General features: G+C 37.4%; 1 protein-coding gene across 1 annotated transcript in view; it reads right to left on the bottom strand.

Moving 5' to 3' along the window:
• The window catches only part of Cubn (cubilin), a 255894-nt gene that overhangs the window by 39305 nt on the left and 196665 nt on the right, over window positions 1-19924 (bottom strand). Inside the window, exons 56-59 of the mRNA XM_045135128.1 lie at window positions 14628-14777; window positions 7536-7736; window positions 5018-5147; window positions 3147-3364 (exon numbers count right to left, since the gene is read on the bottom strand). Of these exons, the coding sequence (XP_044991063.1) occupies window positions 3147-3364; window positions 5018-5147; window positions 7536-7736; window positions 14628-14777 (699 nt within the window). The remainder of the gene's footprint in view (window positions 1-3146; window positions 3365-5017; window positions 5148-7535; window positions 7737-14627; window positions 14778-19924) is intronic.

Here is a 19924-nt window from a genome sequence, read left to right as displayed (position 1 = left end):
CAGTTCCACTCTATATAGCTCGCTCACTTCAGCCCAACCCAAGGAAATGGTGAGGTCTCAGAGCCAGTGGTAATCTATTCAAAGATGTGACTTAGTCCTGGAAAATGCCCATATTTTCAGATCATTTCAGTCTCAGATCCCAGCAGCCCTTTATGATCATTTTTTCTGGCATTAGTATTCAAGATAAATTGCACATGTAGTATTGAAGTTCATGGGCAATATAAGAAGGCACATTTATATTAGGTATTAGCTCTTAAGTATTGCTTTCTTTGTCCTTATTTCCCACTCTCAGGCTGTAACCACAGCAATTCTAGAAAACACCCAATTTCATTACTACATATTTAGTAATTAGCTATGAGGGCAATTCCCTCAGATTCTCTCAGACCAATGAGCAATATAAATACACACACACACACACACACACACACACACACACATCTATATCTATCTCTATCTCTATACATAAAATTCACAAGGAAAAGTTTGTCCAATAGTCACATAACTGTGTAAACTGGGCCCTTTACTGACTTTTGAAAAATTAAAGCATATAAATTGTAGATGACTGTATAATTTAAACAGAAAAACTGAGGGATTTAGTTAAGATTAAACTAAGTGGAAATATCAAGACTAAAGCAGCCTTCTATTAACATCAATTATTTACTCTGGGAAGATGTTTGGTAGGCAAAGTTGATAGCTTTGAAAATGAACATTTACCACCTGACACACAAAGTTGCTCTCTGTCTCCAAACAGGAAAACTGGGGGGAGGGAGATGTTTAAGGGATGAGATGAAACTAGAAAGTGTCTACTACTAGGTAGGTATAAGGTTTTATTTCTCTTTGCAGGCCTATATTGAAAAGATTCTACAAACCCTAAGGCTACAGTGACTTTTGTTACTGCATCTCCTTTTTCTCCCCCACAGAACAACCAAACAAATTTGAATGTTAGACTGACTAGTAAACTACATGCACATGTATACATACATATACTTGTGCATATATTGTATAATGTATATGATATATAACATTTATAAGGCATAACTATATATGCATTAAAGCTTTATAAGGCCCAATAAAAAGGTATAGTAGTTTGGATTTTACCAAAAAGGTATCATTAAGGATTTAATAAAATTATTCCTTAAATTTCTCCAAGTGGAATGACATTTACACAGATAAGAAGTCAATTGGTTCTCATGAAATACAATGGTAGCCCAATTCTACACATAATAAAACCCAATTTCTGACCTTTCCCCTCAAACTTTCTCTGAGATTAGAGGAAATAATAATTTGCTGTAAATGTTCAGTGACTCATGCAGGGACAATGCCCCTGACAGTTGATGATTTTTTTTCTCCTCTATGTTAGTTCAGCTCAATAAAAATCACATAAGGCCTAAAAAACTACTCTTTGTCGCTCAGGAAGACGTACAGACTCAATAAGACTAAGGAACCTTGGCTAACATGGGTAGCCCTGGGCCCATGCAGCAGTGTGAAGCGCTCCAGGGCAGCTGTTCCAGTGGCCAAGAGAGCGTAGTGAGGACAGAGAATCATCTCAAATTCAGGTAGTGGAACAGGTGCAAACATAAGCCACTTGCTAAAGGAAAGAATATGTATAAATACTTTTGTGTTTATAAAAAGTCTGAGCTAGCATGAGACCTTACCATGAAAAACAAAAAAAAAAAAAAAGGAAAAAAAAAGGCTCTAAAGGGAGGTTACTTTTTCTTTCAAAATAGCCTTCTGTGTTTTGTATGTTACCTCATGGCATCTTAATAAGGCAACTCCGTGTGCCTGTGAGATGTATTTAAAGTTATTGTTGAGATTACTACAGAGAGTAGGTGGCAAAGTGATTTTTTAAAAAATTATTTTTATTTATTTATTTGAAAGTGACAGAGAGATAAAGAGGCAGATAGAGACAGAGAGAATGGGCGCACCAGGGCCTCCAGCCACTGCAAATGAACTCCAGACGCGTGCGCCCCCTTGTGCATCTGGCTAACGTGGGACCTGGGGAATCGAGCCTCGAACCGGGGTCGTTAGGCTTCACAGGCAAGCGCTTAACCGCTAAGCCATCTCTCCAGCCGGCAAAGTGATTTTATCAGAAACCTGTTATGATGTTTGCAGTTTATAGGCACCTTCAAAAACACAAATGCCTAATAACTTCCCCCAAGGAATGCACAAAAACATAAAGTGCAAATTGGAAAGAAGTTCCAGGTACGTCATGCTTCTATGTCACAGGAATGGAGGCTGAAAGATAAAGAGAAAGCACTGGAACAGTGAGTCCACATGATTTATTGTAGGAACGTGCTACAGTCTTCCTGAGTTTTCAGAGTATGTGATTTGTCTGAGGAGCTGTGAGGTATCAGAACACTAATCACATAAGTATTCACATGCAAGAGTCCAAACACTTCCCAGAGTCAAATATAACTTGTGCTACTAATGCTATTTAGTATAAAACAGAGAACCAACTAACTGCCTCTGATTTTAAATTATTGAGGCTTCTGAGCTAATCTCACCTATCTTTATCTTTCACAGGCAGTGGGAATAAACTAGGGTGTTATTTTTAACTTATCCTCACACCTAGCATATCCTGCTGCCTCTCAGTGACTTTGAGAGAGCTCTCGTCAGCCCATATTCTTTCTCAAGCTTCAACTTCTTTCTAGATATCCATTTAAATATTTGACAGGCCCTCTCACCCTACATATGCCAAACTAAACAAAATGTCCCTTTTGTAAGTTTCAGACTAGATGACCATCTCATCCTCAGCTCACCTCCCCACGCGACGTGCCATCAAGTTTCAGTCATTGCAGTTCTATTTTGCTCTACCTTCTAAAAACCTCTGGGATTTCTTTCCTTTCTTTCACTGCCAGCCCCCCCTTGCATTAAAGCCTTGGATAGTTCTCATAGTAATTTTGTATTAAGCCCTCCTTCCCAGATAGTAGGGTGCTTAAGCCTTCCTTTTCTATAGTCAACTCATTACCTAAAAATTCTGCAAGACTCTTCACCACTTTAAAATTAAAGTTATCATAATCAATGGAGCCTTCTCTACTTCCCTTCCCTATGCTTAAGTGAAAAGCAACAGGAGTTATATGAAATATATATATGGTAGAAAAATAAAGAGTAGAAAAATGAAAGACTTTCACGTCTCAAATTCTTACCTAATGACTGGTGGAAAATTACCTTCCAGCCTCTTGCTGTTTGAGAAGAATCTGTCTTGAACAACAGTGTTATGTTATTATTACTGCTTTTAACATCTGGTGGGATCCTGGAACCACAAAATTTGCCACGTGACCGATGTCCAATGCTAGAACCATCATAAACCTCCAGGAAGTCACGTGCACAGAGGTTGGAGGGAACCACATCAAATTCACTGAACCTGTAAAATGTGCCTGGTTAATACTGATACTCACTTTTGAATGTCTTACATTGTACTTATAGCTCTTGTCAAGTTAAAAAAAAGACAGGTAGAAGCAGATAGTAGACCATCCAAGCTTCACTTGGTAGGAAATCTTAACAAATAAGACACCATTTTCCTGATGCATTTAAAGGTTAAGACAGCATCTTTTGAATAAATAATTTGCTAACATATGTCCTAGGAGCTAGGGATAAAGGTGAGGAATTTATAGCTCAGCATTCTGAGGCCTTGACAGTGTAGGTTACCTAGATTATCCTAGACTCTAGGATATATTAAAGTCCATTTAAGGTCAATTTCTGAACAAGTTGAACTTACATTTATCATTCCATTAAATTTGTTTTTGTTTTTCAAGGTAGGGGCTCACTCTAGTCCAGGCTGACCTGGAACTCACTATGTAGTCTCAGAGTGACCTCGAACTCATGGCAATCCACCTACCTCTGCCCCCCAAGTGCTGGTATTAAAGGTGTGTGCCACCACGCCCAGGTCCATTAACATTTTATTCAAAATATAAACCTGCTCTAAAATAAAGTGTCACTATTATACTATTCTTTACATATATGAAGAACGCTAAGGTGATACGCTGGTTTTAGAACTGTAGCTCCATTCTTGTTCTCCTAGGTTCTGTTTCCCCTTTTTTAAAATGGAACTTACATGGATGGAAAGATAGAGGATATAAGTGATCCATGACAATTGGGGGATAAATAAGTATGTGTGGTCCCAGGCTTCTATGTGGAAAATTCTACATTGCATGAACTACTCAAAATTTCAGATTTCTTACTATGTGCTGAAAGTTTGATGTATCACTGAAACTCAAAGGTAGAAATATGCCATTTTGGGAGAAAAGAGTCTTGAGCCTCATCCCTCTGGAGAATGGCAGGGTGTGTGTGGGGGGGAGGGGTCTACATTACTTTCATCAGGTCTTGCTGGCATTAGTTTGAAAGAGAATTAGCTAAATATGTAACATAACACTTAATACAACAGTTTATGATGCATCAATTCTGATTTGTGAATAGGAAGACATTTCTTATGAGGGATAATTTTCCTAAATGTTTATCTTTGAGAGACAGGAGACAGAAGTATTGATGATGTGGCATTTGGAGGGCACCTGGCATAAATGCAGTTTGTGATTCTTTAGTTAAATTTGTTTGTTACACTGGATAGTAAAGTTATGTGACCCTTCTGATACATACACGTGCACATGCACACACACATATCTACATATATTTCCCATGACTAGTTTAAGAATACAAAAAAAAAAAAAAACCCACAAAGGAAGTGTTAAGCAAAGATTCTCAGGCCTATAAAGTATTCAACAATCACGATAGTCTTCTGCAGCCCTTCCTGCCCTCGGACTTCACAGTGGGCTTGGAATTTGAAAACTGTCATGCAAAGCTTCTTTGCAACCTCCCAGAAATGGCAAGCTTCAAGTGGAGCAGCACCTGCTGTCACAGCAGTCCTCGTCGCTCAGGTTTTACTGCCAGACATGTCCCCGTTCCTTTCTTAGGATTCCTTCTAACCACTGATGGAAACCTATGCTCCTATGAGGAAGGATCTAACTTTTCTGTGAACAGAATGAAAAGGGTTTTCTTAAGTAAATAAGTCTGTCTCACATACCTCAGCAGAACCACTCTGTCACTTGTAACACTGATGGTGTAGAGACAGTAGAGGTTGTTCGGGTAGTTGGCGTATGAGTAGGAAGGACTCGTGATGATTCCAGTGGATGCATTGTATATCCCACCACAGGCTGAAATATAAGGAAAAAGATGTACAGAGGACAATTGCTATTCACAGCATAAGCAAATAATTTTGAGATAATCTATGTGATTATATACTTTCCCCTATGAGAAATAAGGATTTCTCTAAAGATAACCTAAATCTCCTTCAAGATATTTATAAATAATTTTGTTTTCCTCATAGGCAGAAAAGGAAGAGAAACATGGACAAATATTGTAAGGTATATTTTGGAAAATAAATAAGGGTGAATTAAATTAATAGTGAAACTAATAAAATAGGACCTTTTACATGTTGGGGTTTGACTTTTTCCTCACTTTATTTCAGTAATAGATTGACAGAGATGAATCATGTGAACAATGAGAAGAGGTAGGCAGACTCCAATATATACTTTTATCTTATAGATTTGAAAAGGCTGCAATCTATAAATATAAAACAGCATAGATTCAGGTCTGCTCTGTTAAAGATTAGAATAGTGCAAGGTGAAGTATTATAAATCGTTTTTGAACTTTAAGTTCAGCTTATTGAGTTTGTATTCAGTAAGCATGAGGAAGCTCCTCACTCTGACTCCAGCAATTAGCCCCTCAGAGAGCCCGCTAATCAACAAAACAATAGCCAAGGAAACATAATAAAGTGACATTATAAATATTATTAAGCTGTTGCTTTTGCCTAGCAAAGAGGGAAGATTAGATTCCCTTGTTTAATGATTACAAGGGACTTATTTTCATCACAATGATGAAGGTCAATATTTATTTGTTTTATGATCCTAAAGTTATATAAGGATAGTATATTTGATGATATTTCTGACTCATCATTACTAATGAACATGTTTCACCTAAACCTTTTCAGTATGGGAAAGAAATTGTGATCGCTATTTATTCATTTCTCTTCATTTTTGCTTCAACTGAGCCCATTTTCAGGGCAAGGTTTTCTCTGTATGCCTTGCAGTATTCATGTGCTCTGGCCCCTGGGCACATCTAATTAAACGTCAGATATTGGTAGCAATTACTGTATTTCATTTAATGTAAAATTATGTAGTCTCTGAAAGTTCACCAGGGCCTAAACAAGCTCACACACTGCCAGAATTTGATGTCAGTATCAACACCATTCTGCACAGGAGAATTACATATGTGGTGTATTGAACCTTGTGCACACAGCTTTAGGAAGTGAGGGGATAAGGAGCAGAAGAATACAAATCAGTTTATCTCTTCAAAGCTTTGGTTGTACCAAGAGAAAAAAAAAATCCCTTTCCTCTCTATTTATCAAGACCATTACAGAAGGACTGTTACTGTCTCAGTTCTATTCAGTTGATGCCATCAGACGTGAAAAGCAACACAGAATCACTCTTTACAAATGTTGGGGGACAGAAGTTAGGTATCAGCTCCTGAGAACACATTATACAGGTGCTTTTCATGAATAAACATGTTTTTAGTCTTCTCTTTTGATAGGAAAAGTACTGTGTTGCAATAGAAACTATTTTACATTGTACCATTAGCCATGTGTTTGATCAAGTAGAGACAAAACAAAACCAGGAATAGGCTTATGTGTCTATTTCAGTGAAGTGGGCATGTTGGGATAAAATGCTGCCAATACTCTAACCTAGTAGGATGTGGGGAGATAGTGCAAGAGAAGAAAACAACCTGTGATTTCCTTCATAGCTCCAAAGGCCATCACCACTCTGTTTGTCCTTTCATTTGGTCTTTGTTACAAAGGAATTATAAGCAACAGCATAGTTAGAAATGATTGTGTGATTGCATACATCAATATTCTCCTTGAGGGCATGTGCATTTTGAATGTTGTTTTAGAAGGTCATTTCCTAGCTGGGTGTAGTGGTGCAAGCCTTACTCCCAGCACTCAGGAAACCAAGGTAGGAGGATCGCTGAGAGTTCGAGGCCACCCCTGAGACTACATAGTGAATTCCAGGCCAGCCTGGGCTACAGCGAGACCCGACCTCAAAACAGCAATTTAAAAAAAGTCATTTCCCTATAAGACAATTGTAAAGATGGTGTCTTAAATCTCTTCTAAATTTGTGGATAAGCTTCTGTTATTAACAAAGACATCAAAGTAAAACATGTATCTAGAAAAACAAAGCCAAAACGTTATATGATATGGCAAAAACTAAAATCAGCAAGTGCTCATTTCAACTTAAATTACCAAAAAAATTACATTTGATTCTATGATTTTCAGACAGCAGTACTTCAGTACTTGACAAATTTCATGATAACAGTTTATCTTGTTTAAAACAAAAATAAGCATTTTTGTACCAAATACCTAAGTGAAATTTTTCCTTGAAGCCTCTGAGCCTTCCAGCTGGTAATATACAGCGCACAACAGAGACAACTCCTTTGTGAGTTCCTCAAGAAGAAGAGAATGCCCAGACTGTATGGCTATAACTACTCACTGGTGATCCTATAGGAAAATTTGAATCCATAGTCGGTGATGTACGCGTTGGAATAGAAGTTCAGCAGCACTGGTCCGGCCATGGTAAGGGTGGCCAAGGTCTCAGAACCACACACAGTAGCAGAGGGTGTGGAAGACAGGCTGAGGCCTCGGATAATGTGTACCCCATCATGATCACAGCTGCCCGTGATGGCTGAACGATCTGTAAGGAACATAGAGCACCTGGCATTAGAGTAGGCGTGATATAGACCAGCAATGCGGTAAGCAGATTAACAGAATCTCGTGGTGATGTGTGCAATTGGCCCAGGAATTGCCACCAGAATCAGTATCAATACATAGCATTGTTTCCTAATGAGATGATCTTTATTTAGCCTGTACAGAAAACGAGGATAGAAATGAGAAAGAAAGTAGAACTTCACAATGGGTAAACTCCACTTTGAAATAACTTCCATTACAAAAGAGTTATTTTAACCCAAGGATTATATGGACTGGGGATAATTCTTTTTTCCAAGTGATTCTTGACAGTATCTAAAGACACTCTAGCCCAGGCTGACCTGGAATTCACTTTGTAGTCTCAGGCTGGCCTTAAACTTACAATGATCCTCCTACCTCCACCTCCCAAGTGCTGGGATTAAAGGCGTGTGCCACCATGCCAGGCGGAACACCTTTTTTTTTTTTTTTACCTTTATGTGTGTGTATTCATATGTATATGGACAGATGTGTATGTGTGCCTGTGTGCATGTATGTATGTAGAGACCAGAGGTGCTATCTTCAGGAATGCTGTCTGCCTCCTTTGACACATGCTAACTCACTGGCAGGAGCTCACATATTAGGCTAGGCAAGCTGATCTGTGAGACCTAAGGATCATTACATCTCAGCCTCCCCAGTGCTTAGATCACAAGCATGTACCACCATATCTGGCATTTTATGAGGTATTGAGCACTGAACTCAGGCTTTGTGCTTGTGGAGCAAACACTTTACTCTCCAAAATATCTCCCCAGCCCTCTGAAGACAAGTTTTGCAGTGACTTTGGAGAGTAGGGTAACAGGCCAGTAGACACAGAAACACATTTGGTAAGAATGTATATTGGACATACATTCATTTATTTTTGGCTAAATTTTCAGCTTGAAGAAATCTTGAGGCAGCAATTTTACATTAACCTCAACAAATTATCATATTTTCAGTATCCTAGAACAGAAATGCTTCTAACTAGGCTTAAACCTATAAGTTAAAAATATGAAAGACTGAATGTTAATGGTCTTACATGTCATTAGAAGCAATATGCTATTGAGGAAAAAAAGTAATAAAGGAATGAATTCATCAATTGAATGAATTAGAATCTTGACATAAAAGGCAACACTGGAATTTTTGTTATCAGGGTATATCTTCTAGAATATATATATTACAGAAATATGTAAAATTGGAATCCCAAGAATCAGAGAATGAGGAAATATTACAAATACTAGATGAAAATTTTGATCCCACATTAGCTCAAACACCTGCTATGCACATGTCCTTTCAGCTGTAATGAGTGAGTTTATATTCTGTTGTCCTAAAGATACTATCACAGTAGGGGTCAGCTTGCAAAATTATAGAAAGGCTGTGGCATATAAGGTAGAATATGTGTTATTCTTGATTATGCTTCAAAATAGTTAAAGGAACTAATTTAATTATAGGAAGATCATTATGATGTAGTTCCCACAATCAAAATTCACTATTTATAAAATATCTGTATTCAAAAATAAGGAATTTTCTTGGGGAGATTGATAGGGGATTTAATGTTTTTTTAATTTTTTAAATTAGTTTTCTTTTTTAATTTATTTTTTTATTAGTTTTCTTGGTTGTTGTTGGTTTTTTGATGTAGGGTTTCACTCTAGTCCAGACTGACCTGGAATTCACTATGTAGTGTCAGGGTGGCTTCAAACTCACGGTGATCCTCCTACTTCTGCCTCCCAAGTGCTGGGATTAAAGGCACACACCACCATGCCCAGCTAGGATTTAATTGTTTTGTACATTGGAACAAAACAGCAAACAAATAATTTAAGATAATATGATTATTCTCAAAGCCTTGTGCAGTAAAATAATTTTATGTCCTTTCCAGATGTCATTTTTAAAAGTAGGATGTCCTTACATAATGTACATAATGTTAGAATTTAGTACAACTACTGACAGTCTAAAACCATATGAGAGGCCAGCAAGAACAAGGCAATAAACAAGGAAATGAGTTTTAAATATTCTTATTAGGTATCAGGTAGTTCACACATCTATCATTTCTTCAAACTCTTCTTAGTATGTCAGTCTATTCAATCAAAGACAGTACCTGGTTCTTCCATGAGAAGACATTTGGTGAAAAGTACCTCAGACATAAGAAAATAATGGTATTAACACTTTCCCATAATTATATTATGTTTCTTTTCTTTTAACTTTTTTTTGGGGGGAGGGGATTTTTTTGAGGTAGGGTCTCACTTTAGCTCAGGTTGACCTGGAATTCACTATGTAGTCTCAGGGTAGCCTCGAACTCATGGTGATCCTCTTACCTTTGCCCCCGGAGTGCTGGGATTAAAGGCATGCACCATCATGCCTGGCCGATATTATGGAATATAATTAAAATATGCCTGAAAACTCTCAAGCAGAATGATGTTAAATGCATTTGAGTGACTAAAAGTCAGAAACGTAGTCAAGGGCTGGGTAGAATTCTTCAAGGATCAAAATGGCATTCAATCAGACATGAGAACCTGCTAGGAGAAGAAGCACCCTGAAACTTATCAACACTTACTCTTTGGGCAATAGTCCATGCCATGGCAGGGAACTACAACAATCATTCTTCTATCTTCTAAATAAATAATTATTGCTGAAATATTTGAGCTATAAAGCGTTTCTCTCAGATTTATTTTTTATGACAATTTCCATCCTTCTGAATATATGAGTAAGGCTCTGTTTGATTTATTTCAATTTAGTTTTATTGCATTTTGTGGGCTTTATTGTAGTACAATGTCTAATTCTGCATTCCATCATGACATGAAAAACATGAAGACTGAAAGGAAGTTAAGATGAATCATTGAGCACATAACATAAGTGTGGGTATTTTTCAGGGTCACAGATAGAGGCAGAGGTGCCACAAGGAATAAAAATGAAGAGGATCCTTTGGTTGAAATATTTTTATTTTGTAGATGAGACAAAGCTTTTCAGTAGAGAGACGAGTACTCAAGGGTGATAATTATGAACATCAGTCACCTGTTTAACTGGCGAAGAAAAGCATGGTAACTGGTATTCTAATGGGAGCAGGGGTGACTTAGCAGAGAAAGGCACATATAGCAAGACAACTGAACTCAAGGCACTGTGGAAGCCAAAGGCTTAAAAGCTTTGATGCAGCAAAGGCAAGCTGGGAACCTCACAAAACCCAACTTTCTCCTCTAATACTGCCAATTTGAATAAAATGTCAATAGGAAATATTTCAAAAGAATTATTGCCCAATTTCTTCTAAAGTAACTTATTATGAAATATGCCCACTTTGTGAATTCTTTAGAAACAATTGAGAAATAAAAGGGAAAATGGTAAGTAGTTTGAGTAATGCCATAAACTGGGATAAATGTGAAGCAATAGAGGGTGAAACTCAGTATATGTATTTGTGATAAGAAAAAGGCACAAAATAAAAAAAATATGCAAATAAATTCAATCTTTCCTTTTCCTTCTGGTATTATATTAGGTATAGCTTATAGACTAGGATGTCTAAGGTAATCAAAGGGGACTCAGGCACACAGTAGCTTCTCAGCTCCCATCTTCTTGGCACTTTCAAGACCCTCCCTAGAGGACAACAGCAAAAACATGGCTTTTTGGCCAGTACCCCAGGTATTAACTGTAACTCATCTAGCTAATGCATAGCCAGAGTTACTCTGGCTCTGGTTAATGCTGGACTTGTGATTGGCCTAGATGTACAGATTTTAAATAACAGTGTGTAGCCAGGTGTGGTGGTATGTGCTAGTAATCTCAGCACTTGGGAGGCCAAAGCAGGAAAATCACAGTTTGGCCTATACAATGATATCCTGTCAGTCATAGCTGGACACAGCTAGACAGGCAGACAGACAGATGATAAGTAGATACATATGTACATACACACATACTACACATATAGATAAATTTATAAATTCAAAAACTAGGTCTGTGGGTGTTACTTGGTGGGACAGTGCCTAGCACGTGTGTGGAGCCCTGATGTTTGCTCCTCATCACTACAGAGAAACACTAAAACACTATGCTATCATTACTAATTACTAACATCATTATTAGTCACCAGGATGAGTCATTATTCTTATCTAATATTAGTGGTTTAAACAAATAAGGTGAAACAGGTATTGTCTTCCCATAGGTTACCTCCAATAATGAGTGATTTATCTACAAAGTAAAATGAAAAATCTAGAGCTAAGCATTTTTAGCATCTGCTCGGCTATATATCCAGGTCATGGAAATACATGTTTAGACTATTCAATATTTGGTAAAATAGATCTTGAATAATGCCTCATTCCAAAATCACTACAGATATTGTCCACTCATATGGATGGTATTAGAAATGTAAAACTTGGGAAAGTTAGAGAAACTCAGGCTAACATGAAATAGCAGACTTAGACTAAATTACTTTGTTGCAGGTGGAAAACATGGGACAAGGTCTTTGTAATCTCTGTAACAGAAGTCATGCTACATGCTGAGTGTATTTGCTTGAATAGTGAAAATTCCTGTATCTTATGTCTAGGAAGGACAACAGTGCTTCCTCAAAGTGTTTTGTACCCTGAGATAGCCCATCTTGTTGCTGGTCCCACCCTTTGTGCTCATGGTCCACTGAACATTTCTGGAACTATCCTGTTCACTTATACCCACACCATCCGCGACATGCTAGGTTTGGGAATGCCTGAACAGACTCTGAAGCAGTCAATATTGTGGTTAGAAGCAAGAAAGGCCAATGTTCCTTCAATAACCTATGTCCTCCTTAGGACAATTCTCAACTTTATCTCAAGAAAAGTACACACTGTTTAGAAGGGCCAAGGCAAAGTTAATTTTGCTATAGCTAATGAATCTCTAGGTTGTTTGTATTCAATAAATACCATCTTCGATATGGTCAGGGACAAGATCTAATTATGAAGTACATTTGATTAATAGTGTCCTTTTGAGAAATAATAATTCAATTAATCTATAACCAAAAATTACCCACTTATCACTTTGAAAATGTTGAGTACTTATAACACTGAAAATGTCACCAGACATTATTCTTTTGGAGATAACATTTTAGCAAAAAAAAAAAAAATCAGTGTCTTCAACTGGGCATTGAGGAACAAATCCATTAGTAGGAGTAGCAATCACTTACTTAGACATCTCATCTTTATAGTATTATTGTAAATACTTAGTTATGCACCTTTTAACAACATGGGTGCATTCTGAATAATGTGTCCTTGGGAGTTTTGCCATTGTACCAACATCAGAGAGTGAATTTACACAGACAAGGATAACTACAATGTCATCAAGTGACATAGTATGACAGGACCACTGTTGTGGGTGTGTTTAAAACCAAAGTGATTATCAAAAGAAAGATGAGCTAATTTTCACAAAGTCATGTGGTGGCTAGTTTGGCATTAAGACTATGAAAGTTCTATATTCATTCCAATGGCACCATGATGTTAGGCACTCTGAAGTCTGCCTGGCCTTTCATGCCATCTAGTCAGCTTAGTTCAGGGAGCTCCTGTTGAAGGTGGTTATGGGTTTCTGGTAAGGATACATGTACCAATGACACCAGAAGTGCTTACTGGATACTCAATCCCATAGAACATTTTGTTACCTGCTCACTACTATGAGAGACTTAAACCTAAGAGAAAGAAAATCTAATGATACAGAAGAAACTTAACAGACATGAAGATTAGGTAGTTTATAAATCATTGTCTTATGGAAAAAAGATTGTTATCACTATGAGTGGTTGAAAATACCCATGCACTTGAAGGGATAATCTCCATGTCATTGCCTCTCTTAAATATATAGCTATTTGCATTGTTAGGCACAATCTGGCTCAAACCCACAGCCCCACTGTTTATTCACCAGCAGTCCTTTCTCTACAGGGGAAAAATGAGGAAAACAGCACTTGTGCTTAGAAACTTCACCACCAGGAACTGGGACTGGGCAGGTGAAGGCCACAAGGAGAAAGTGGATGACAGCTCAGGAAATGAAAACAGAGCACAGATATGACTCTTATTTACTCACATATTCAGTTTTATTGAGTGCCTATTTTTACCCAACAAGTCTTTTTTTTTTTTCTCACTGTACAGTTTGCAGGCTTTAGGAATAAAATGAAGGTATGTGTCTTTGCATGCATGCTTGTGGACTAGAAATGCAAATAAATAAAATAAAAGCTCTGAGCTGGGGTTGAGGGAACAGCTGTAATCTCAATTACTTGGAAGGTTAAGGCAGGAATATTGCATGTTCAAGGCTAGATTGGTATATACAAGTTTAAGACTAACTTGAACAACTTAGGAAGACAGTCTCAGAATTCTGGCTAGAATAATAGAATAACATTGCTCTTTAAAAACTAGAAAGTCAGGCATGGGGGCATAGGCCTGTAATCTTACTGACTCAATAAGTCTTTTAGAAGAAGGAAGTTCTGTCATTTGTGACAACATGGATGAACCTCAAGGACATTATGTTAAATGAAAGAAGCCACACATAAAACTATAAATGCACATAATCTCAATGTGTGTAAAATATAAAATAACTGAGCTCATATTTGGAGAGTACAATGGTGGCTAACATATTCTGGGGGAAGAGAAATATGAAAGATGTCTACCAAAGGTTCCAAAATTTAAGTTTATTCTGTAGGAGGAATAAAATCCATTTATTATACAACACAGTGACTACAATAAATAATAAAGTACTACCTGCTTAAAAGTTGTTAAAATATATCAAATGTTCTCATGACCAAAAATGTATATTAATGGATATTTTACCTAGCTTAGCATAGGCATACTATAATATATCCATGTATTACAACCCTGTGTTAAACATATTAAATATGAAAGTTTGTCAGTTAGAATTAATTAATTTTTTAAAAGAATATACATACCTTCCAAATGGAAAGACACAAAAGTCAAGAGGACTATAGCCTGTGAATCAGCCTGGATGATATAGGTGCAGTTCATGTTGTTGTCGTAGTGCCTCGGGTAGTTTGGAGAGATGATTTCACCTACTGAACCAGTGAAATTCCGTCCACATTCTACATTGGGAACACAAAGATATATGTTAATGCCCATTTCATAAAAATGAAAGATGCCATTTCATAAACTTTTTTGAGAAAATTTCTTCAGATACTCCAAATGGAGGAGTAATAACTTTAGTTTAAAAGTTAATATGGCCAGGCATGGTAGCACATGCCTTTAGTCCCAGCACTTGAAAGCAGAGGTAGAAGGATCACTGTGAGTTCAAGACCACACTGAGAAACATAGTGAATTGCTAGAGTGAAACTCAACATCAAAAAAAATTTTTTTAATATGCATGCAAAATAGGGACATTTTATGTATTTCAGAAAACTTTGAGGAATTTTAGGTGCCAAGTAATAGATATTTTACCACAATTTGCTGCAAGTCCCATATATTAAAATTTTTTAGAAGATAAACTTGCAACAATGAAGACCTGACACTGATGAAAAATGATCTCCACCTACATAGTACTTTAAAGAGTACATGGAAATCTCCCAGCTCCCTGGCCCTGGTGCCCCTACTCCTGGCTTGGGGCAGCCTGGACCTTGTGTGCTTGCTGCAGAAGCAGGCCTTTTACTCTGGCTTCCTGTTTGACTGGTCCCTGGGTCCCCAACTCCCTGTTCCTCTGAGCCAGAGGGTGCACAGACCACTGTGGGAGGTGGCCTTTTGCTCATGGCTCCCTGGTTTCCTGGCTCCTGGTTCCCCAACCCTCAGTCCCCCTGTGCTTAATCGCACATGCAAGTGAAGTGAGTAGGTTTGAGCCCCCAGTTCCCCACTTCCCAGTTTCCCAGGTGCCCTTTATGCACTTGCAACCTCCACAATCTACACATCTGAGTTATAACCCATCCTTCTCCAATCCTGTTCACATTTAAAACAGAACACTCACTGAAGAACCTATAAGGACAAATACTTGATTCCTCTTTAAGAAAATAAGACTTTTACCCTGGGATGGGTAGACCACAATGCAAAGAAACCAACAAGAGTCAGAAAGCTGAGAGATCTGCACAAGGATGCCTTGTCCCACAATGGAAACCTCCAATGAAAACATAGAGACAATGACAAAAACTGAATCCCAAAATGAAAACATAACAAGCTGTGTCACCCTGATTAAGCAGATTGCTGAACTGGAAGCCACCCATCAAAAAACCAACAACCACACAAACGAAATTGAGTAGAATCCTCTGCTAAAACATACAACTTTTGTCACAAGGCTTAACTTCATGGACAAACTTAGCAAAACAGAGATAAATAAATTGAAGGTGAGTCAAAAAATAGAGGATCTCAATTACCAGCTAATTAAGCTTAATGAATACATGACCAAGTGTAAGAATGAATTCCTAGAATCATCAAGAAAACTAGCAGGCCATGGAACATTCTCCAAAATAGATCACATATTAGGCCATATAGCATGCATATATAAATTCAGGAAAATTGAAGCAACTTCTGCATCATATCAGATTATAATGCCTTAAAGCTAGAAATTAACAACAAGACAAATCAGGAATTCCACAAGCTCCTGGAGAATGAACAACACATCTTTAAACAATGACTAGGTTGTGAAGCAAACCAAAAAAGAAATTGTAAAATTTCTAGAATTGGATGATAATGAAAATACAACTTTCCAAAACTTACGGAACACAAAGAAGGCAGTCCTAAAGTGAAAATATATGGTGCTATATGCCTTCATAACAATGATAGAGAGATCTCAAATTAATAACCTAACTATCCACCTAAAGGTGCTGGAAAAACAAGAAGAATCCAACCCTAAGAGCTCCAGACAGAAAGAAATAATCAAGATCAGAATATAAATTAATATATTAGAAACTAAAAAAAACAATTTTAAAAATTGATAAAATTTTTGAAAAAATAATGAAAATTAATAAACTCTTCATCAATTTAATCAAATTGAATAAAAGGGAAGTTTCAAATTAACAGAATCAGGAACAAAAAGGGAGAGGTCACAACAGACATCAATTGAATTGGAAGAATCATAAGGGCATACTTCCTAAACCTCTACTCCACAGAACTGGATAACCTGGAAGAAATGGATGAATTCATAGACACATACCACCTACCAAAACTAAACTCATAAGAGATTAATCTCCTAAACAAACCTATCACATCCACTGAGGTTGCAAAGGTAATAAAAATCCTTCCCCAAAAGAAAAGTCAAGAACCACATGGCTTCTTGACCAAATTTTATCAAACCTTCATTGAAGAATTGAAATCAATTTTTCTCAAGTTGTTTCATACAATCAGAGAACAGGGAATGCTCCCCAACTCCTTTTTTTAAGCTAGCATCACCCTAATACCAAAAACAGGCAGAGACGTAACAAGAAAAGGAAACTAGAGGCCTATAACCCTGATGAACTTAGGCACAAAGATCTTGAACAAAATCCTAGTAAACTGATTTCATGAACACATCAAAAGCATTATCCACCTTGATCAAGCAGTATTCATCCCAGGGATGCAGAGTTGGTTCAACATATGGAAATTGGTCACCACATAAATAAACTTAATCATAACAACCACGTGATCATTTCAATAGATGCAGAGAAGGCCTTTTACAAAATACAACACCATTTCATGATTAAAACGCTGGAGAGTATAGGCATGGAGGGATTATATCACAGCACAGTAAAAGCTATATATAAGGCATCTAAAGCCCAAATAATAATGAGGAGAGAGTCAAGGAATTCCGATTGAGATTGGAACAAGAAAAGGGTGCCCACTCTCCCCACTGCTCTTCAACATAGTACTTGAAGTCCTAGTCCAAGCAATAAGACAGGAGAAGGAAGTAAAAGAAGTTCAGATTGGAAAGGAAGGAGTCAAAGGTGATTAATTCCATCAGCAATGTGGCAGGATAGAAAACTAACACACAAAAATCAGTAGCCTTTCTGTATGCAAAGGACAAATCTATAGAAGCAGAAATCAGCAAAGGCTACCCCATTTTCAATAGCCACAGAAATTAAATGCCTTGGAATAACAGTAACCATGATTGTGAAGGACCTATATAATAAAAAGATAAAGTAGTTAAGAAAGAAGTTGAGGAAGACATGAGAAGATGGAAAGACCTCCCATGCTGTTGGATAGGTAGAATTGAGATTATAAAAATAGCAATTCTACCAAAAGCAATATAATAATTAAATGTTATAACAATAAAATCCCAGCATATTCTTCATAGAGATAGAAAAAATGATCTAAAAATTCATATGGAATGGCAGCAGACCTTGGATATCCTAACATATTCTCAGCAAAAGAACTCTCTGGAGGTATCACTATGCTCAATTTAAAGCTATACTACAAAGCCATAGATTTAAAAAAAAAAAACAACAGCATGGTACTGGCATAAAAACAGACATATAGACCAATGGAAGAGAACTGAAGACCCCAGCCCTTAGGTCAAGTAACTACAGCTACTTGATCTTTGACAAAGGTGCCAATAAGGTAGAGTGGAGAAAAGACAACATCTTCATCAAATGGTGCTGGATAAATTGGATAACCATATGTAGAAAAATTTAACTAGACCTAGTCATCTCACCATACACTCAAATCAACTCCAAATGGATTAAAGACCTCCATGTAAGGGCTGGAGAAATGGCTTAGTGGTTGAGAACTTACCTGTGAAGCCTAAGGACCCCTGTTTGAGGCTCGATTCCCCAGGACCCACGTTAGCCAGATGCACAAGGGGGCATATGTGTCTGGAGTTCGTTTGTAGTGGCTGGATGCCCTGGCATGCCCATTCTCTCTCTCTCTCTCTCTCTCTCTTTCTCTTTCTCTCTCTCTCTGCCTCTTTCTCTTTCTGTCTGTCACTCTCAAATAAATAAATAAAAAATTTAAAAGAAGACCTCCATGTAAGACTTGAAACTCTTCAAATACTGGAAGAAAAAATAGGAGGAACTCTCCACAATATAGGATAGGGGAAGGACTTCCTGAACAATACTCCAGTAGCCCAGGAAATTAAACAATCACTCAACCAATGGGATTTCATGAAGGTAAAAAGATTTTGCTCAGACAAACATACTATATGCAGAGCCAATAGATTACCCACAGAATGGGATAAAATTTTCACCAGTTATACCACTGAATAGAATCTACAAAGAAATAAATATATTTTCTAGAATCTACAAAGAACTAAAAAAATCTAAACAATAATCAGAGAACCCACTCAAAAAATGGGATAGAGAACTGAATAAGGAATACTCAGAGGAAGAAGTACAAATGCCTAACAATACATACTTAAGAAAATGTTCAGCATTCCTAACCATAAGGTTAATGCAATTTAAAATAACTATGAGATTCCACTTTATTCCAGTAAAGATGCCAATCATTAAAATATCAAATAATAACAAATGTTGGTGAGGATGTGGGGAAAGAGGAACCTTCATTCACTGTTGATGGGAATCAATGTGGAGAATCCTAAAAGAGATTAACATAGAACTACTAATAGACCTAGTCATTCTCTTTCTGTACATCTACCTTAAATACTTCACACTTCATTACACAGATATTTGGTGTACCATGTTTGCAGCTGCTAAATTCATAATAGCTAAGAGATGGAATAGACCCAGGTGCCCATTATTGGATGAATGGATAACCAAGTTGTGGTACATACACACAATGAAATTCTACTCCGCAGTAATAAAAAGATGATACAACAAAATTTGTAGGAAAATGGATGGACTTAGAACAGACTATACTCAGCGAACACACACAATCACAGAAAGACCAACACCGCTTGTTCTAACTCATCTGCGGTTCCTAACCTAGATCAGCTTGCATTGCTGACATACCTGGTAGGCAACTTGAGGCCCAGACAATAGGGATGAAAGGTTTTGGGAGAAGGGGAAGTTTCGAGAAAATAAAACAAAACTAAGCCCCAAATGAGCTAGTACCATAAAAACCTTTTTCCTTGAAGTTAGACTAAAAGATTTAACCCTCAACAGGAGTATAGGGGGGACATCTGAAAAGAAGGGCCCTGAAGAGAGTGAGATGAACCCTAAACTTAAAAAAATTTGACTCTGACCTATAACTCGCAGTACCAGAAATAGGTGCTACCCACATTGAGCTGTTGATTGGAGAGACCTACAAGTTCCCCCAAACAAGACAGACTTCTCTTAAAGCTCTTGATTACCCGCCTGAAGTAAAATATAGCCAAGGATGG

This window comes from Jaculus jaculus, chromosome 15 (genome assembly GCF_020740685.1).
Source record: "Jaculus jaculus isolate mJacJac1 chromosome 15, mJacJac1.mat.Y.cur, whole genome shotgun sequence".
NCBI lineage: Eukaryota > Metazoa > Chordata > Mammalia > Rodentia > Dipodidae > Jaculus > Jaculus jaculus.
Note: the sequence above shows the minus strand (reverse complement) of the source record. Positions and strands in the feature narration are given on the sequence as shown.